Here is a 21354-nt window from a genome sequence, read left to right as displayed (position 1 = left end):
ATTCTACTGATCAAATGTTTTCTTGTTGGTCATTTTACGTTGTTCTTGGTGATGTGCATGAGGGTCACGTGAACAAAGTCCATGATGCTTTTTGCTGAGATTCCTGTGATCAGCGCAAGCTCTTCCACTACCTATAAATGCACATTGAGGATTATAAATTTAGTACCAGACGTATTAAACATCAAGCAACAGAAACTGTTAGCTAACGTGGTCCATATGTATTTGAACAGTGACACAATTTTCTTATCCAAATCCACCACAATGATTTAAATAAAGCAATCATGATGTGACTGCAGTGTATACTTCCAGCTTTAATTCAACCGGTTTAGATTCATTCATTCATTCATTTTCTACCGCTTATCCGAACTACCTCGGGTCACGGGGAGCCTGTCATCGGGCATCAAGGCAGGATACACCCTGGACGGAGTGCCAACCCATCCCAGGGCACACACACTCTCATTCACTCACACAATCACACACTACGGGCAATTTTCCAGAGATGCCAATCAACCTACCATGCATGTCTTTGGACCGGGGGAGGAAACCGGAGTACCCGGAGGAAACCCCCGAGGCACGGGGAGAACTTGCAAACTCCACACACAAGGCGGAGGTGGGAATTGAACCCCCAACCCTGGAGGTGTGAGGTGAACGTGCTAACCACTAAGCCACCGTGCCCCCCACCGGTTTAGATATTGTATTAAAACGTTTTTTACATAGTCACACCATTGGGTAGTGACTATGTAAACATGTTGTACATAATTTCAGAGAGAAAACACCAAGTGCCGGTCCGGTCGTAAGTGCAGAACTGAACTTACTTTCTCCCATGCAGATGTTTGGTAGATGAAAGCAGCCACGGCAATCACTCCCACCCCTAACAGAATGCAGTCTTCTGTCACAGACACAAACTTTGCCCTGTTATGTACAGAGAAACAACCCATGACCAAGAAGAGCTTACAGTGTACGACGATCAATGGCACCTATCTGTAGGGATGAGATCGTACTCTAGACTTCACTAAATGTGTGAACGAACAGGAAAACAAGGGAGCTTCAAGAGTGTACTTGTTCATTTGCAGTGCAGTAGAAATATAGATGTAGCGTACAGTAACTCCTGTGAGCTGTCATACTTTTATCTTACATTTACGACATTTGGTAGATGCCCTTATCCAGAAAGACATACACTTCTATCTCATTTTATACAACTGAATAACTTACGGTTAAGAGCCTTGTGCTCAAAGGCCAAGCAGAGGCAGCTTTGTGGACCTGGGATTTGAACTCAAAACCTTCCAATTGCTAGTCCAAAAACCATAACCACTAGTCTGCCATGCTGCTTGTTTTCACTGAGATCAAGTAGCATAATATCAAAGCAATGAAGATGTTGCTTTTGAGAGAAAGTGTAATGTTGTTTTTGCAAGTCTTGTGTGTTTCATGTTTGTTTGGTGTGATTGCATTTGGCTCTGTTACTCTATATCCGGGAAGACCAGTTATCTCCTGCTGCATATAAATGAAGGGGAATTGGAGAGTATTAAAACTACATCAGGTTCCTTGGGGTCTGCATGATAAAGGATCTCACATAGTCCATCAACACCTCTCACCTGGTGTGGAGAGCACAACTAAGGCACTTATTCCTTGGGAAACTGAAACAGGCCGGACGACTCACACAGTGTCTGGAAAACTACTACTGCAGCTCCATTTAGAGCATACTCACACACAATATCACAGTGTGGTATGCTAACTGCAGTGGGGAAAACCGCAAGGACTTGGGTTGGGAAGATAAAACAGCTCAGTGCAACATCATCATCGGCAGTAAGCCTCCAGAAATGGGCACCATGTATGCTAGCTGACTGAAAATGAAGGCTAGCATTATCAACAAAAACGTATCTTAGCTGTGACACAGTCCGCAGTGCACCTTGTCACTTTAAAATGGAATGTATTTTTTTTTACTATGTACTATGTGCAATATACACAGCTCAATAATAGAATTCAAGTAACCGAGATATTACACTAAAGTGAAATTGTGTATATTTTTTTATATGTGAATCATGTATATGTTTTGTGTTTAGATTCCCTTGTTGTTGTCTGAGGGTAAACAACTCAATTTCGTTGTATTGTATATGATGAAAATAAAGTACCTTACCTTACCTTATTTCAGAATCTCCAACACACACACAGACACACACACACACACACACACAAGTGCTGTAGTTACCGTTGATCTAGAGAGGGGCTGAGACATCCGGTTACAGCCATCAGTAATGAGCCATAGATTGATTCCCTCTGCAGATAAACATACTGTAGAACATACCTGCACAGGTGATGCAGGTGTACAACAGGTGTAGTCGGATCATTGTGGCCTACAGAAAAAACACACAAGGGTATTTGATATACTGTACGACAAGCCTATCCCTAGCTTACTTTATAGCTATGAACAACTTTACCAAGAACTTCTAGGACAGTCTCTGCGAATGACAGAGGATTTGGTACGTTCACTCTGAAGTCCAAAGTTTTCAAGATGAGAAGTTCTGATTCTAATATTTTCTCCTTGGGACAGTCAGAACCAACCAAACGAAGGTATCTCAATGCAGAACTGTTGTCAATCACCTAAATTCGACATACAATCTCAAGAACATACAAACTGTAGAACCGATCATGTCCAACCTATCTTTCTACTCTTACGTTGGTATGTAGGGTTACTTTGCTGGCGATTTGCACACTTGAAACAATGAAGAGAGAAAGTTTTTCTCTCAGTCTCTGAAAGACCAGCTCTTCATAGTTTCCCTTGGCTTCACACACACTGCCGTCACACACCTCACTCTTCTGCTGAGAAAATAACTTCTCAATGTGCTTCTGCATAAATCTAAGGTAAGAAAAGCAAGATTGTTAACAATTTTTTTTTTTTTTTTTTTGAATGATTGAGAAATAAACTTTCCACTGTCTTGGGACTTGCCTCGCTAGTATTTCAATGGCATGATAAGCCACTAAAGGGTCAAGTCGAAACTCCTCGCAAATAAGAAATGCATGTTCTGAAAACAAAAAAAAACCAAAAAAAAATCAATAGTTGTAAGTAGAGATTGTTTTATTTTTATGTATAGACTTGGACAGTGATGAAAAGCATTGCAACACTATAGTTAGCTACACATTACCATGTGTTTAGCATGTGCTTAGCAATATTTACTGAATGTACTGTGTCTGAAAGGAAACTCAACAATAAAGTTTAAATTTTTTAAACAATAAAAACTTTAAATGAAAGCAAATATCCAAATACATATATATAAGTGGTAAATGTAGCCCACCAACTACTCTTCTGTCTTTAATAGTCCCACACACACTTGAAACCTTGTCCAAGTTGGACTTGTTCTGGTTGTTAAGGGTGCACAGGAAATCTGATAAAAGCTCAACAGAAGCTTCACCAAATTTTAAGTTTGAAGTTGACGTCTGTCTTTTGACCGGTAAAGGCTTAAGTTTAGAGTTGTTCATAACTACAGTAATGATATTTTCTCCAATTATTCTAAAATCTAAGTTTCTACCTCAACAATACACTAGGGGGCGACCTTTAAAAAAAACGTTTAAACCGGATACTTCCGGTTTTCTGGCAGCTGTAAATGATATATCCATTTTAATATAAGCATGCTGTGTTAATAATTTGTGTGCCGTATTAATGCAATAATATGAAAATTGTATTAATTATATTAACAAAATGCGATGTAATATTTTTAGTTTTTTTTTCCACTATGCGTTTTTGAAGCGCAGCTTCGATTTGTCAGCTGCGCACATTTAACGTGTCCTTGAGCGCTACAAATACACAGGCACAAGCGCTCGTGAAAGCATGGCGGACCAGGAAGGTAAAGGTAACGCTGGAAGGGAATTTGCCAGGAGAATCGATCCTACTAACGACAGTCTGACACGAGAACAGCTGCAGTTTATCCGTCAAGCGGAACTTGCTCAGTGGAAGAAGAGGAGCCAAAAACTACGCACCCGAAATGTCATAACCGGACTCGCCATTGGAGCCCTAGTGATGGGCATATGTATCCTTAACTACCACCACAAGGTTATTGTAGCTATGCTATGCTAGCTGTCTATGCTATGCTATACTAGCTGTCTATGCTATGCTATACTAGCTGTCTATGCTATGCTATACTAGCTGTCTAGGCTATGCTATACTAGCTGTCTAGGCTATGCTATACTAGCTGTCTAGGCTATGCTATACTAGCTGTCTAGGCTATGCTATACTAGCTGTCTAGGCTATGCTATACTAGCTGTCTAGGCTATGCTATACTAGCTGTCTAGGCTATGCTATACTAGCTGTCTAGGCTAGGCTATACTAGCTGTCTAGGCTAGGCTATACTAGCTGTCTAGGCTAGGCTATACTAGCTGTCTAGGCTAGGCTATACTAGCTGTCTAGGCTAGGCTATACTAGCTGTCTAGGCTAGGCTATACTAGCTGTCTAGGCTAGGCTATACTAGCTGTCTAGGCTAGGCTATACTAGCTGTCTAGGCTAGGCTATACTAGCTGTCTAGGCTAGGCTATACTAGCTGTCTAGGCTAGGCTATACTAGCTGTCTAGGCTAGGCTATACTAGCTGTCTAGGCTAGGCTATACTAGCTGTCTAGGCTAGGCTATACTAGCTGTCTAGGCTAGGCTATACTAGCTGTCTAGGCTAGGCTATACTAGCTGTCTAGGCTATACTAGCTGTCTAGGCTAGGCTATACTAGCTGTCTAGGCTAGGCTATACTAGCTGTCTAGGCTAGGCTATACTAGCTGTCTAGGCTAGGCTATGCTAGCTGTCTAGGCTAGGCTATGCTAGCTGTCTAGGCTAGGCTATGCTAGCTGTCTAGGCTAGGCTATGCTAGGCTATACTAGCTGTCTAGGCTATGCTAGGCTATACTAGCTGTCTAGGCTATGCTAGCCTATACTAGCTGTCTAGGCTATGCTATGCTATACTAGCTGTCTAGGTTATGCTATGCTATACTAGCTGTCTAGGTTATGCTATGCTATACTAGCTGTCTAGGTTATGCTATGCTATACTAGCTGTCTAGGCTATGCTATTCTATACTAGCTGTCTAGGCTATGCTATGCTATACTAGCTGTCTAGGCTATGCTATGCTATACTAGCTGTCTAGGCTATGCTATGCTATACTAGCTGTCTAGGCTATGCTATGCTATACTAGCTGTCTAGGCTATGCTATGCTATACTAGCTGTCTAGGCTATGCTATGCTATACTAGCTGTCTAGGCTATACTATACTAGCTGTCTAGGCTATGCTATACTAGCTGTCTAGGCTATGCTATGCTATACTATGCTATACTAGCTACTAGCTTCATGAAAGCTTCAGGAAAATTAGTTGATGCATGAACATAAAGTTAACCAATGGCTTTATCAATATGCCTTTTATTGATAAAATTTGAGTGCGTCATGACGTCACGACGTCGGTGTACCAAAGTAACCCTGTCATTGAGCCGTTTACATATATCATTTTATATTTTTATTAAATGATCAATGGGGGCACGGTGGCTTAGTGGTTAGCACGTTCGCCTCACACCTCCAGGGTTGGGGGTTTGATTCCTGCCTCCGCCTTGTGTGTGTGGAGTTTGCATGTTCTCCCCGTGCCTCGGGGTTTTCCTCCGGGTACTCCGGTTTCCTCCCCCGGTCCAAAGACATGCATGTTAGGTTGATTGGCATCTCTTGAAAATTGTCCGTAGTGTGCGATTGTGTGAGTGAATGAGAGTGTGTGTGTGCCCTGTGATGGGTTGGCACTCCGTCCAGGGTGTATCCTGCCTTGATGCCCGATGACGCCGGAGATAGGCACAGGCTCCCCGTGACCCGAGGTAGTTCGGATAAGCGGTAGAAAATGAGTGAGTAAATGATCAATACAGATTAGTGGGAGAAACCTTCAGACTTAAGTAAAATAACTGTCTGTGGATGTATATATGCAGTGGTCACATTTATTAAATAAAAATGAATGTACATTCAGCACACTCAGTTGAGGGTTAAGGGCCTTGCTCAGGGACCCCACGGTGGGATATGAACTCATGACCTTCCGACCACATCCCCACTGCTTCATGTAGCAGAGACCAATGAACGATGGTGCATGCGATCAATATTCTTACCTCAACAGATAATTTTGCTGACACTGATGTTGTATCAGTTATTAGCATTTCCATCAGTTATATAAGTAAACACTTCAATGCTCAAAGCCTCTAAATCCTTGGATGGAAGCATAGCTATAGTGTCATTTGAACAATTCTGAAACCAATAGAGCAAGTTTGGAAAACTGTATCTTCAGTCTATTTTAAGATGTTTGGTAACTAAATAATTTGATGAGGATGCCAAAAAAATGAATCTTCATTTCAAGATGGATAGAAAATTTTATTTATAAAATTTAGCCCATTTATTACCCCACACTCTCCTCTAAATGTGACAGCGATACCTTTTTCATGTGTATATTAGTGTAATAAACTGTTGTAGAAAGGACATTGTTTACATTTATTTATTATTATTTACTGTCCAGTGTCAGTCAAATAAGGATGAGGTTCTCTTCTTAATCTGGTTCCTCACAAGGTTTCTTTCTCATATCATCTCGGAGTTTTTCCACACCACCGTCACCTCAGACTTGATCATTTGAGACAGTTGTTAAAAGCTCTATGCAAATAAATTTAATTGAATTGAATTAAAGCTGGGGGGCACGGTGGCTTAGTGGTTAGCATGTTCGCCTCACACCTCCAGGGTCGGGGTTCGATTCCCGCCTCCACCTTGTGTGTGTGGAGTTTGCATGTTCTCCCCGTGCCTTCGGGGGTTTCCTCCGGGTACTCCGGTTTCCTCCCCCGGTCCAAAGACATGCATGGTAGGTTGATTGGCATCTCTGGAAAATTGTCCCTAGTGTGTGGTTGCGTGAGTGAATGAGAGTGTGTGTGTGCCCTGCGATGGGTTGGCACTCCGTCCAGGGTGTATCCTGCCTTGATGCCCAATGACGCCTGAGATAGGCACAGGCTCCCCGTGACCCGAGGTAGTTCGGATAAGCAGTAGAAGATGAATGAATGAATGAATTAAAGCTGCTGCATCAGTGGCATAGCTAACTATACTGTAAACGTGTACAAGCCTTGACCGTGTCTCACCAGATGGCTATACGTTCTACTCTGTGTCTCAAGAAAAGATCATGGACGAGATAGACGAAGAAGCAAAAACGGCTGCCAGGATGCGGAACTCAAAGACAGGAGCGAACTAACTATAATTACAATGCGGATGCCAAACAATGTTTTGCACTGTGAAAGGATGTCGTGTTGGTGGTCCGTTCGCAAATGGCTCCCAGGTCTCATCTTTAAGTGAACTGCATGAGAGAATAAGGGACTGAAATAATTCCATACTGTTCTGGAGATGTGCAGACACTTGTTCCAGTACTCCCATGTTAAAAATGTACTATTGTAAGGAAATCTAAACCAGTTGTGTAAATAATTTGGCTACTGTTCCTCGGCCACAGACTACAGTACGGAGTAGACTTACCGGTGGATTCTTCATGAAGATTTATACAAGAAAGTCACAGACTGGAGGAACGATGTCTTGACAGAAAATTAGTCAATAATAATACCATTGTACCACAAGAGGACACCACTAAACCTTATTCTCCATGGAAAGTGAGCGATCTCTGCAACACGGCCTCAGCACTGCACTGCACAGACCTTTGGCCATATAACAATGGGAAAAAAAATAATAACCTTTATGAAATGATAAATAATAATAACCAAGCTGTAAAATTTTTTTTTTTGCTTTTTCCAACGTAAATAAATGTCATAAATAAATCTGCCATATCCTACAAAACACACATTCATGCGTGATTCGTTTATATACTTTTATTGACGTTTTATTGTACAAATACATATTTTTAAAATGAAGTTTATTTCAAATCATCTTGGGTATAAAAAAAAAAGAGGGAAAAGAAGACAATGCATGGCAGTATAGCAGCTTTGCAAACAAGCATCATATTCTGTAAAACTACATTTATTTTCATGTTTCTTTATTTTGTTCACTGCTTATTTAAAGGCAACATGTGTTATTTCACAGTTTGAGATGAATTATTATTAATAATATTTTTATTAATGTAGGAATAGGAGGGTAAGCAATTAACATTCTATCAATTTAAACATCAACATATAGTTATGTTTGTCAGCATTTAAGTAACAATATAGATTACAATATTTATTGTATATGTACACACACACATATTTATTTTATTGTTTTAACAGGGTAAGATCTGGTTTTGATTTCCCAAGTAATACAGAATGATCTTCAAACCAAAGTGCATCAAAGTAAAAGGAGCTAAACATCAACGGAGAGATGATGATAGATATTTACCTTATGCTCGGCTGCAATTTTCCATCTGAAGTGCTGTGTGCATTTTGGTCAGTTAATAGCGTCTATACATCTTTATAATCAGTGAATGTATATAAAAAAATTTTGAATCATTTACAGTATGTACACTAGCAATGATTCTGAGATGCACTGCTTCATCTCTCAAAAATATCTTAAGTAACGATTCACTCAGAAGAAATGCTTGTATGATGCACGATTCTATTCAACTGCACAACAAGCAGATTCAGTTTTGATTCACATTAACAATGTCGAAGGTAAAGTACAGACATGTATAGAGAAAAAAATACCCCAGAAACTAAAATACACATTTACATTTAAAGTATACAGTATACCAGGCAGCAGTTCTATATCATGTTAAACTGGTTTTCTTTTGATCCATTTGAGAAATGTCACATTTACTACAGCACAAAAGTCAGGAAAGATCCACCTTACTCATTCTCTCTCTCTCTCTCTCTCTCTCTCTCTCTCTCTCTCTCTCTCTCTCTCTCTCTCTCTCTCTCTCTCTCTCTCTCTCTCACACACACACACACACACACACACAGCCAGAGGAATCACATGCCTTTTCAGCAGGTCTGACAGCTGCATCTACAGGTGCTTTGTTTTAGAAAAGTGCAAAGGACATGGCTAGGCCTGAGTCACTAATGGGCCACTGGTGAGCTATCAGAAACACGCACGTTACTCTCACATCGCTGAGCTCACCACAGAAACAGTAGCGACGGACAGCACCATCACAGCAGCACAGTTTTGCATGGCAGTAGTGGAAGTCCATTTTGGTGTCTATGAAAGCGTGAGACACTGCATTGTACACAACAGCAATGTTTGTATGCATGGTGACATGTTTCAGTATTGAAGAACACAGTGTGGATTACGCTTGGGTTACAGACCAACAGTTTGGAAAGACTGCTCGTATAATACAGGACAGTCATTGAGACTATATAATTGTCTGAACAGGAAGTGCTGCTGACACGCACTCATCCGGCAGCAGCAGAAGGCTTTTATCTGTTGGTGTAAAGTCTTCTTTCCTCAGTAGGATGAGTAAGAGAATAGCAGGTATGTGCTGGATGAGGTAGTCTAATCTAGTTATGCCAACAGGCTTGGTTACAGATGTTTACTGTGAAAGAAGGAGAGAGAAGGAAAGAGAGAGCAGAGGAATGGAAGGAAATGATTTTTCATGCACAAGGCACAAGGGTATTGTAGATGTTCAGGAGCATCAGAATTCTATTAGGATTAAGTATTCTATTAGAAAGCATTTGGTCCTAATAGATTAGTTTCTAGTAGGACTAATGCTTGTGTGAACACAGGAAAATACTGAAGCACTGAAGCATGTAACAGGCACTATATAATTTGAGCATACCATTCTGGTCAGGTCAGGAGTGAAGTTTACACCTTTAGCAGGTCGATCCTGTGAAGTGCTGCTGCTGCTGCTGCTGCCACTTACAGAGTTCTTTCTTATCATCCCTGTGAGACAAACAGAGCAATTATACTACAAATACTTCACTAAAGAGTATGGTTTTTCAGACACTAGAGGTGTGCATGGGATACTGTAGGAAACAAAACAAAAGATCATTCTATCATTCAGCAGTGTCTCCAGGACCATGCAGGAGTTGTATTAATCAGACATCAGACAGTGTTCTTTATTTTGCTTTTATAACGGCTATGATCAAGATTTCAATTCATTGTACCCAAACTATACCTGGTGTAGGGAGAATATCCAGTCTCTGAAGGCTATTTCGACGAGACGAGGGAAATCCTCCTCCCTTAGACAGTCGACGCTGCCGACTAGACAACATGGTTGCTGGCGAGAGGATGCACGGAGGAGGCACTTTCCCCATCCGCTCATAGAGCTCCTGTATTTCTTGCTTCTGCAGTGCCTGCAGTGTCTGCACCTCATACAAATGCCTGAGAGACAGAATGGTAGACATGAGCGATACTTGAAAACAATTCATTCAGTTGTTGTTTTGTTGAATGCTTCTAACAGTTATTCCATCAGGTGCTCACTTCTGCCTCAGCTCCTGAAGCTCATCCCACATCTCCTCGTCCTCACTTTCTGATTCATCACTGCTTATGTAGGAATGGGTGCGTGTGTAGCTCATCCACATGTTGTGATGAGGGACAAGACATTGAGGGCTGTCCATAATCCCGTCCCCCATGCTCACATCTGGATCCATAATGATGCAAAGCCCGCTGTCCACTGATGTCCCAGTCAGAGATTGTACAGAACCAAGCCTTCGGGCCTTCTTCTTCCTCTGTTGCTGCTCCTTCTGGACCTCGTTGTCTACGTCTGGCTCTTTGTTACCACTCTGCTCTGCTTCCTCTTTCTCCTCCTCTTTGGTCTCATCAGTCCAGGTGGTTTTACCATCTTGTTGAGATTGTTCATTGAGACAGAAAGCATCACGAGGAGCTTCAATCAACAAGTTCTGCTCAAGGCCCAATGATTGGCTTTGGTCATGAGTAGCGTTCAAGGACAAGTGTTGAGTTTGAGAAATATCTACGTGAAGGTGCTGGGAGAGGGTGGAGTTTAGGGGGGCGATTTCATTTCTATCTAACTCTGTTTGTTCCTTGGTTTGATCGTCATGGAAAGAACAAATGGATGGTATGTCTGGTGAAACCACAGGTGTTATGGCAATACATGTGCTGGGGCTTTGCTCAGAATATGAAGAGACAGTTGGGATCTCCTTTGTGGGTGAAACCTGAAAGCGCCCAACTGTAACCACTGGTTTCGGCTCTAAAGAGGAATAAAACCAGCATGGTAAACAGTCTAAAAGAGCAAAAAAAAACAGACAGATAATGTACATCCATGTGTTGTTTTCTTATTTGATCGAATGGACCTCTTGACATTTTACCACATTAATATCAGTTACTTCTTTTGAGGTTGGATGCTCTAAGATCTGACTTTGACATATGCACATACATAAGAAATCGGGTAAGAAGGTTTGTAAAAAAGCAAGGGCTGTATTGTTGGCTGTGCTGGTATGGTTTGGGCAGCACCCACACCTACAGGCTGTGTTCCAGGGAACATTACAAAACACGGGTTATGGTTATGCAACACCTCTAAAGCCATAGCTAATTGGCGGTAATGTTTTCCAACACCAATATGGGCAAGCCAAGTCCACACAAAAGCACACTAACTTGCAGTGCTCAAGACAAAAAGAGAACAGGCTTGCCTGTTAAGTAATTAGAGACACAAATAGACACTTTTCTTTTATAAAATCGAGAAAGTCTGTTTATTAATGTTTGTGTGCATGTGATAATATTTAGACCATCTTACCAGAGCTAACAGGAGATTCTCTAAACTCACACATACTGGTGCTAGTGTCTGGTTCTGCTGATGGGGAAAGGGATCTTGGACTGGAGAAAGAAGCCTTATTTAAAAAAAAACAGCAAGAATATTAACATTAGTCTTGCATTACTAACCAAGGAAGATTATTCCTTAAGGAGGAATTGCAACAGTAGTGCCATAATAAATCTATCCACTGCACTTTCACAGTATGCTTGACTCACCATGCTATCTGGACTGGGTCTTGGGGAAGATGACAGTCCAGAAGAAGATGATCTGGACAGGCTTGATTGTTCTAGCGATGGTCTGGAAAAAGCTTCTGTATACCCTTGTGGTAAAGAATAGTCCATAGGGTAGTGCTGGGTGTGTGCAGGAAGACTACCCTGAACCCCTTTCTGTGGGACATTGGACATTTGCTGCATGTGAGCCTCTGTATGTGTGGGTATCCCAGGCACATGTGTAAATGTGGAATGTGTCCTTTGAGCAAAACCATGTGCAGCATCCCGATTTAGATTTTGGGCCTCTGGATTGCAAGGTGGGTATATGCTCTCTGCTTGCCCAGGCAATGTATACTGGGGTGCATAAGCCATAGGATACCCAGCCTGGGGTGGCATACCATGACTGAAGTGTGGAGGATAGCCAGGAAGAGAGGGCATGCGTGGCATCATAGGGGTTGTCAGGTTAGGAGGAGGGATGAAGGACTGAGCCATACTCATGGCCATGGAAATCATGTTTGCCAAGGAGAAAAGTGGAGGAGTTTGAGGCGCCCATATGCTGGGCATGTGCGAGGCCATGGGACTGCCGTCGGCAGTGGAGCTGGTGGAATCTGAGACATGGTTGCCAGAAGAGGCAGACATGAGGTTGGAGGGGTAACTGGGGATATGTGACTGCAAGGGATGAAGAGGCTTGGGGGAGCCAGGTTTTGGTGGGTACAGGTAGGGAAGTTGAGCAGAGGTGGTCATTATGGACATTGGAAACTGTATGTGGCCAAGATTTGAAAGGGGTATGGTGTGATCAGATGGGTATGTGGTGTGGAAAGGACGTGCAGTTCCTGGAAGAGGAAACAATAAACAAAAAAGATGAAAGGACTGAATATTGTGTGTGCAACCAGTTAGCAGACTGATTACAAAATGCAAACATTCAATACAACATCTGGATTCATGCTTAAAACAGTAAAGCAAAGAAAAGCGTGGTTTTTATTTTGGAGGATAGAATAATATCTGCTGATTGTAAGCTAAATATTAGCATTTTTACATTTTCCCCATTTTTCTCTACAATCAAGTCAGCTCTCACCTATAATACGGCAACTATCAGCCATGAAGGGAAAGGGCTAACTTCCCCTGTGCTTTCTTTGAAAGTTCAATACCTACGTACTACATAATATTGCAGACAACCAGGATTGGCTAGTGTTGCTGTGCTTAACAGTGGAGAGAGAGTCTGTCATTCCTCCTGTCCCTAGTACAGCTAAATTGCTCTCAAGTCTCCGGGCCACAGATGGCTGTGGCATCTTTGAGATTTGAACTCTTGATCTCCTTGTGATTGGGTTTACACTTTTCTGGTGCACCCCACCTTGTCAAAATTAATTCCTTGGTTTTGGAGGCAAAATTAAACGTCACCCATCAGTAATCACAGATCAACAAAATAAGGCTATGTCACAACTTGACTGAGTTCAACGTACTATCACCCAGGAATTCACACAATCCTTTGTTAGGATTATCTTGTTTTTTAGTGCTTTGTAAGCCACTAATGATAAATGGCATCGTAATGACAGCGGCTTTATTCTCTGGTTCATTCACCGAACAATAAAGGTATTTACATTAACAGCCTTCTTCTCTCACTCCCAACATAAAAGGTAGTCCTCGACTACACTGCAGTTAAATGAAATTAATAACATTTTAATTGAACGAGAGAGCTTTACAACAAGTCTTAAGTTTTAAACCAGATGTCCGCCTCTGGATAAAGGAAAAAATGGCAACTTGTGCTGAAACCCCGCAAAAACAAACAGTGGGGAAATATAACAGTGAGCTAACACTCCATAAAAGTGGTGTGGCATGCCAGAAAGCAGCAGGACACATTTCTCTATAAAAGGAAAAGAGCAGCTCTGACAATAAGAACAAGAGAAACCCAGAACACACTGCAGGGGTTCTGGATTTCAGAGCTAGGTGGATTTGGGAATTTTGGTTTATCGATTTACTCCACATTATTGTTGAGGAGAGGGACACCGGGGTGTGTTATTGGTCAACATATCCCCTGTCAGCTCTTTCTCTAATGGCAATCACAGGCCTGAAACAAGCAGCGTTCAGGTGAGGTAATTACCTAGGTGGTTCTGGGACTTAAGCCGACACACACAAATACACAGTGAGGCTTTGAGCCCGGTTTGGGTAGCAGGCGCCAGCTAAAACCTAAATACACTGGCTTATGTGTTTTATTTTCTGCCAGTTCCTTCTACAGCATGGAAGCAAAGGAGTAAGAAGGCAATGGGAAAAATGATAGAATGAATTCCCAGATTACAGGAACGGTTATTGAGAGAAAGTCGGGCCACTCACCCGGTGTGTTATGGAAGGACTGTGAACGTAAAAGGGGACGTGGTGATGATGTAATGTCTCTGTTCTGCACTGCTACTGAGGCATGGGACTCTGATCAGACACGCACATAAGGAGAGAAAAACGTCAGACATCGTTTAATAAGCACTAGCTGTTTAATAGCACTGATGTGAGCTGGGTTTTTTCTTACCTGGCAGAGAGGAGGAGGAATGTGTCCGAGCAAGGTTGTGCAGGTTTGGCTGTAAAGGAGGAAATTTTTTTACATTTTCATACATACATGAAATACTGAAATACTTTTTACATGTTGTGTAACAGAATTGTAACATAAAATGTATAGCTTGTGGTCTAGCAGTGCTTTCAAATCAAAGACTAAACAGTCGACAGATTAAGATCAGTTTTAAAGGCGAGTGTTTACTGTTTACCTCTTAGTTCCTATGATAACTTCCTATTATGGCAGACTCTTAAGGCTTGATTAAGATTTCTGCTGATGTCTTGCACTTTCTCAAAACCACATAAATGGACGATGAAGGAACTTGCTTATTGTAAGCTTTGAGACTACTTAGCTCATCGTTGCCAGTGCTATAATGAAGTCTCTGAGAGCGAGCAGGGAAGCGAAACGAGCTTCACCCGAAGAAACACAAACACTGGTCAGTTTCTACGTGCACAAACAGACATTTGGGCGACAGATTGCGCAGGCAACCCCCAAACACACACCCCCTTACTTCATTTAAATAAGCCCCACAAGGCTGGGGTTGGCCCTCGTAGATCACTTCTGGCCATGTTCTAATTTAGAGGAGTGTCTGTTTCTAATCAGGCTGTGGGCTGAGACCAAGAGAGATCTCCTCAGCGTCCTGATAATAATTATGCAGCCCCCTGGTTGTGTGTGTGTGCGTGTTGTGTAAAACTGTTACAGCTCTCTTATTCCACATGAAATAGGCCATTGTTGTTCTCCATTACTCATTAAATGATATTTGAGAACAGTTGACATAAGGACTGCAGAGAGAGAAGCCAGTGTTCTGCGTGTGCGGTTAGAACAGGATGTTACCTGGAGCAACAAAAAAAACAACAAATTGCCAGTTTCTAATGCCAGTCTACCCCGATCATGGGGAAGGAAACAGAAACAGTTTACAGTTTACCGAACTGATGTAAAAGACACGACGTGTAACTTTAATGGCTATCGTATCCAAGTACTGTTATTTAATCGTACAGCATCATCAGAGTCCCGATGACGACTAATGATGACATGACAGATCAACGAGTTAGAGTTGTTTCTTGTTCTTCTACCAGACATACGTCCTACATCACCACATCTTACATCTGTCTGTCCACAATAAAGGGTCTTCTAAAATGTCCACAAGACTGCAGGAGATAGTATCTGATATTTTCCTCTCATTAACCTCCTATGACCTGGTGTCCACATACATGGACAACACTGCATCTAAAATGCAAGGCCAAACCAAAGCTCGGGTCTTAGGAGGTTAAATCAATTCACTTAAACACACAGGTGAGGACAAGACACCAATCTCTGCGAAGCTTTATCATGGACAAAAAAAACATGATGCCAACAAGCCAGCTTGGTTCATTACATAAATTTTTGCTACACAAGCATTCCGACACAATGCCCTGCCCGATCCCTTCTAAACTTCAGGGGTCATAAAAAAAGAGCAGATTTACACCTTCACTCGCTCTAGACCATGAAGCTATACAGCAAAGGTGATAAATTAAGTAAAAATTAAAGAAAGGCTGATAGAAAGGATTGAACATTTTCAAAACATTTTTTTTTTTTTTTTTTAAAAAAGGGGGCATAGTGCACCTGCAATAAAGCCTCCATTTTCTACCTTTCATGCGGACTTACCTGCGATGAGGAAATGGAGTTGGCAGTGTTATGCTGTGGGAAATGTATGCCTTCTTGTTTGCCCTGCTGCCCAGCCAAATCTTTGCCCATTAGAGACTCTGCTCGCTTGATGATGTCACGTGTTCGATGAATAAACCCATCTCTCTCGGACGGGAGGATGAACTCGTTATGCACCTGAGAGAAAACAAAGGAGACAAGAAAGAAAAAAGAGACAGAGCGGGACAGAGGTCATTGGACAGCATGAAGGAAGAACAATATTATGGAATGAAAGTCCAGAGATAAACAGCTGGGTGGAAAAATTATAACACAAGAGGTTTCAACAAAAGTTTGTCAGATTATTAGTATAATATAAATTAAATTGGAGTTTTTTCATTGTTCAGTGAAAGCAAGGATTAAGAACATCCTGTTATTGTTTTTTCTATTCGTTCTTTTATTTTTTTCTATTATGTTACTGATATCAGATCTCAATATGTGTATCATCTTCATTCTTTTAGTAACTGAGATACGTGGTACAAGCTTCTGTTCTCAAATGTTTGCCAAATATCAAAGACAAAGGTGTGTTTCCTAATCCCACTCTTACACATCTTCGAAGGAATTCGTTCACACCCACCCACTCACTCACTCACTCACTCACTCACTCACTCACTCACACACACACACACACACACACACACACACATACACTCTTAACCACTCCTTCCTGCTCTAGCACAAACAGTGCAAAGTTAGACTGATCTTACTGGATGTTTAACTCTATAAACCAACATGCAATATTTTCAGAATTCTTTTCTACTTATACTTAAATATTCTTACAATAACGTTCACTGATGATGATGAACGAATGAATGAAAACAGAGTGCAGCACGAGCACGTCCCAAAATGGTCAGAAAAAACTATAAGATCCGACAATATTCAGGGTGTCTACTTTGAAATAAACTTGTCCCCCATGCTCACATGTATTATCACACCAGTTCATGGAATAAAATGCACACACACACACACACCCACAGAGATGACACTAACAGTAAACACCAAGGGTTTCTGAAATAGCTAAACTTTTATGTAAACTTTTTAGGTCGATTTTAAAGAATGTATACATGAAATAAATATAAATAGAATTTTTATGTACAGAAGGCAAGTGTTAGTAGTAGTGGACGTCTAGAGAAGTAATGATTTGGTTTGAGCTGGTGCAATCCAGAATGTTCCTCTAAATCTCCTTTAAATATTTCTAGACATCCCAAATAAGAGTGTGGTTTGCGTATGAACTTGTTCAAACTTGCACACACTTTTAATAGCAGGACGGTTATTAATTCTGTTCGTCCCCACTTTGTGCTCCTGTAACCCGCTAATAGCTGTGGGTGTACACGGCGCAACCAATGACACTCCAGGAGGGACTCCATACTGCCAAGACTCTCACACTGAACAAAGAGCTTCTGTATATCTGAGAGCGCAGGAGCAAACTCCCTACTGAATACCCATTTCTATAATACACACGTACACTTGCCCACAAACTCACACACTCCTATATAGAGTATGAGCTATACAAGTCTGAAACCACTATCGGCATTCAATATTCATCCAGAAGTTCGCTCAGTTTACTGATACGTTTATAAAATGGAATAAAACAACATACTGACTCAACTAGTACACTCTAGTAAGCATTATTATCGTATTTTTTTAATGTTAACCTTTGAACAATAAGAATTTCTTTGTCTGAAATATAATCTGGCAAGATTTTTCTTTTTTTCATAGTTAATTAAATAAAAACACTTGCTAAAGGATTAAGATGATTCAGAATTAATTATTCATTCAATCCCAGATTCAAAATGATCTAAATCCATTAACAAGTGGTTTTATTTGATTAACATTCACACCTAGTTTCAAGTCAATAAAATACTTTTTTTCATATTTGAATTCAGATCATATATTTCATATTTGAATATTTTCATATTTTAAATAAAAACACTTGGTGGTTTAGATGATTCTGAATCAATGAGTCCTTTACAATCTCTGATTCAGAATAAGCGGTTTATTTACAACGTATTTAAAAGACTGTTTCTAATTTTTTTGCCCATTTCAAGCTAAGTTTAAGTTGCTAAGTTCAAGTCAATGAATTACTTTTTTTTTTTACTTTTTTCATAGTTGATTAAATAAAAACACTTGTTAATGGACTGATTTGGAATCAGTGATTCATTTACAATGTACTTTAAGGTCCATGCCTATTTTTTTAACCACAGATCTCTCAGGTCTGTCATTTCTATATTTTAACATACAGCTGAATAAAAAATTCCACAGATTTGGATGACCCATTACTATTACTGGAAAGGAAATCGGATCACTCCATATGGTTTTTTAAACTTTTGCTGAATGTTGTATGCAAACTGTGGGCTTATGGTTTCTAGCACATCTAATGCTGCCTGAAACTTGAGGAGCAAATAAAAAAAATACAAAGCCTTTATGTTTATAAATCAGGCAAAAAATAACAATTTCAGTGGTTTACTAGCCGATTTGTACATCTTTATGACAACTAATGTACATAAGATTGAGACTTCAGATACTTTAGTTCACTAAAGAGCTAATCTTATATATATGGTCTAAAGCGCTGGTGTAATGTCTCTGGTGCTTTGGGGTAAATACGTGTGGAAGTTGTTGTACCTGTGTCTAATAACTGGCTGATATGAACATAAGGTTGAACCATATGAAGTAAATCTAAGTACTTCACGAAAGATATGAAAATATGAAGTTAACACGAGGTCACGGTAATTAACATAGAAACATATTGGACACAGTGGGCTTTTATTTATATTGTAAAAGTAAGCGCAGGTTTTTTTCACCAATGTTAGTCAATCAATCAAATCCCTGACTGGTGACTCTGCGCATAAGCTTATACGGTAGGTTTCTATTTGGCTAGAAGGCTGTTCCAAATTCCCTGTAAGCTAGTTAAAAATAAATCAAATGTCTGGGTGTTTTTAAGTGTACAGTTGTTGTATTCTTGTGTATTCAGTTGTGTAGTCAGTTGACGTCATATCCCACCCAAGTCTGTTTCTGTTTCATACCAGAAACGGACTTGGTCCGTTTCTTAGAAACAACTGATCTGTATAGGCTACAGATCAGTTGTTAGACCACAAAGCTGCCACTTTTGTATCCTTAAGCACGATCATTAACTCTAAACTTCTCAGATCTCAGTTGTAGACTAGATGACCAGACATACACCTGTGGAGTTGGTCGACATTTGCTGTTAAAACAGACTCTAAATGTTCTGGCTTTTCTACTAGACTTTACAGCATGGCTATGATAGTGTTTGTGCTTTATTTAGCCACAATATAGGGCAGTGTCAGTCTGGAATGGTTTGAAACTCTTAGTTGCACTGATGTGAATGTGGAAGGAACACATATGTGATGGTTGGGCATCCAAATACATTTTGCCCATAGTTTTTGGACTTTGGGTAAAAGTGAATGAAAGTTAAAGTTCTATATAAGTTGCCATACAGAACAAGTCAAAAGAGTCACTATGACATGAATCAACACTTAAGTTGATTCAAATTCCGTTCTGAAGAAATTGCGAGACCAGAAATGTGTTTTGCCAGGAGGACATTCTGGCTAGCTAGCAAAAGACTTTCAAATTGTAGAACTGAGATGAAAGCAATATGTTATGTAATGTGTTACATAAGCTTATATACTACACCGTGCGTATGATGTGTCCCCTTTAAATCTAAGAACATATTTGTAGCTGACACATACTGTACCTCCCATACCATTTTCTTTCAGGTTGAACCGCATGCTTAATTTAATTTCTCATGTCAATACACATTGTTGTGCTGAAATATCTCATAGACATCTCATAGTGTCTAGGTAGTGTTTTTAATTCATATGTTAACGTATAGGAAAATATTGACATTCACTGCAGTGCCGTGCAGGTCTTCAGTATCGCGACGGAAGCAGCAGCAGTAGAAGTGTATCTCAGTGTCACATAGAGATAGACAGAATGTGGTGTTCGGGTGTTAGGTGATAACAGCTCTAGCAGAACGGTTACGTAAAGTTGTGACACGTTTTTGTGCGTCATATCAGCTATTAGCTGCACAAAACATTCTGTGTCATGCTGTCAACATGTGGAGGCTTTAGGCATGGTGTATAGGGGATAAAGGAATTGTGGGCATTTTTGTGTTAATGAATGTGGTGTGTGTTTGTGTGTGTGAGACGAAAAGGCTTACCATAACGGCAGCGATGTCTTCAGGGTTGTCACCATCAAGGTCAAATTTGAACGTGACCATTTTATCATTGTGTGTCTGAAGCTGACATTCCACCACCCGGTCCACTTTATCAGATAACTGAAGAAGAAACACACAGTTTGTTACTCGTGTCTAACACAGTTAACGTGTGTGCGCACTCTTATCTAGTGTTTATTATGAGTGTCTGGTGCATGTAGGTCTCGGTGTTTCTGTGTTAATTCCACTACGACTCAGTGAGTTGAAGGTTCTAGGTTTTAACATCAAATCAAGCAGAACATGGTGATAAAAAATAAAACATCAAGAACCAACCATGTTTATTTTGCCAGTAATTAAAAATCACTGGAAGGTTTTACACAGCTGAGAGTGATTTAAGACGTCCCTCTGCATCCGTGAGGGCAAACAGGAAGTCGCCTAATAAAACACTTCAGCAAGAGCGGCTCTGTGGCTAAACGAGCCCACACTGAATTTTAATAATATATCACTGGGAAAAGCATGATGTGACTGAGGACTGGGTCAGTGATCATCCAGGCTGCGAGCATCACACAATAGCACACGTCTTACTTTTTGTCTTCTACGTGGATACGTGGATAGGACTATCAGATTTTTACCATGTGGGGACATTTAGCTGATACCTACAAGGAAAGGACTTTAAGGGGAAAAATAAAAGAGTTAAAAATGTTTTAAATGGTTTAAAAATGAGGTCGAGGTTAGGATAAGATAAGAAGACTTTTGTGGATAATAATCCAAATTACAAAAGACACAATACACCAAAATTTATTTATTTATTTATTTATTATTATTATAGATTATTATTATTATTATTATTATTATTATTATTATTATTGTTGTTGTTGTTGTTGTTGTTGTTGTTGTTGGTGTTTTTTTATTATTTTTATTTCTATTCATCTTCTATTTATTTATTTATGTATCTATTTGTTTGTTTGTTTATTTATTCATTCATTCATTCATTCATTCAATCTTCATTCATTTATTCATTCCAAGTTGTAGAAGTGCCTAAGCCATGTAAAGTTTCCCGAGGTATCAGATCCTTATTCATTCCAAGCTGTAGAAGTGCCTAAGCCATGTAAAGT

The 21354-nt window shown here is 40.3% G+C and overlaps 3 protein-coding genes across 3 annotated transcripts in view; 1 reads left to right on the top strand and 2 right to left on the bottom strand.

The window, feature by feature from the left end:
- cntd1 (cyclin N-terminal domain containing 1) lies at positions 1-3532 on the bottom strand. Its single transcript, XM_060863868.1, has 7 exons — positions 3291-3532; positions 2945-3020; positions 2674-2854; positions 2436-2598; positions 2207-2351; positions 816-912; positions 1-131 (listed from the first exon to the last, which is right to left on the bottom strand). Exons 1-7 carry the CDS (start codon positions 3472-3474, stop codon positions 30-32), a joined length of 948 nt encoding a protein of 315 aa, XP_060719851.1. The 5' UTR covers positions 3475-3532; the 3' UTR covers positions 1-29.
- A 145-nt stretch (positions 3533-3677) lies between these two features.
- LOC132841520 (cytochrome c oxidase assembly factor 3 homolog, mitochondrial) lies at positions 3678-7812 on the top strand. Its single transcript, XM_060863867.1, has 2 exons — positions 3678-4022; positions 7112-7812. The coding sequence occupies exons 1-2, from the start codon at positions 3824-3826 to the stop codon at positions 7216-7218; spliced, it is 306 nt and encodes a 101-aa protein (XP_060719850.1). The 5' UTR covers positions 3678-3823; the 3' UTR covers positions 7219-7812.
- A 13-nt stretch (positions 7813-7825) lies between these two features.
- wnk4a (WNK lysine deficient protein kinase 4a) overlaps positions 7826-21354 on the bottom strand; it is a 41017-nt gene continuing 27488 nt past the window's right edge. Inside the window, exons 11-20 of the mRNA XM_060863866.1 lie at positions 20246-20362; positions 16036-16209; positions 14371-14419; positions 14184-14273; positions 11862-12688; positions 11629-11722; positions 10359-11085; positions 10054-10259; positions 9715-9818; positions 7826-9471 (exon numbers count right to left, since the gene is read on the bottom strand). Coding sequence (XP_060719849.1) covers positions 9469-9471; positions 9715-9818; positions 10054-10259; positions 10359-11085; positions 11629-11722; positions 11862-12688; positions 14184-14273; positions 14371-14419; positions 16036-16209; positions 20246-20362 — 2391 coding nt within the window. The 3' untranslated portion in view covers positions 7826-9468. The remainder of the gene's footprint in view (positions 9472-9714; positions 9819-10053; positions 10260-10358; positions 11086-11628; positions 11723-11861; positions 12689-14183; positions 14274-14370; positions 14420-16035; positions 16210-20245; positions 20363-21354) is intronic.

This window comes from Tachysurus vachellii, chromosome 2, assembly GCF_030014155.1.
Source record: "Tachysurus vachellii isolate PV-2020 chromosome 2, HZAU_Pvac_v1, whole genome shotgun sequence".
Classification (NCBI taxonomy): domain Eukaryota; kingdom Metazoa; phylum Chordata; class Actinopteri; order Siluriformes; family Bagridae; genus Tachysurus; species Tachysurus vachellii.
Note: the sequence above shows the minus strand (reverse complement) of the source record. Positions and strands in the feature narration are given on the sequence as shown.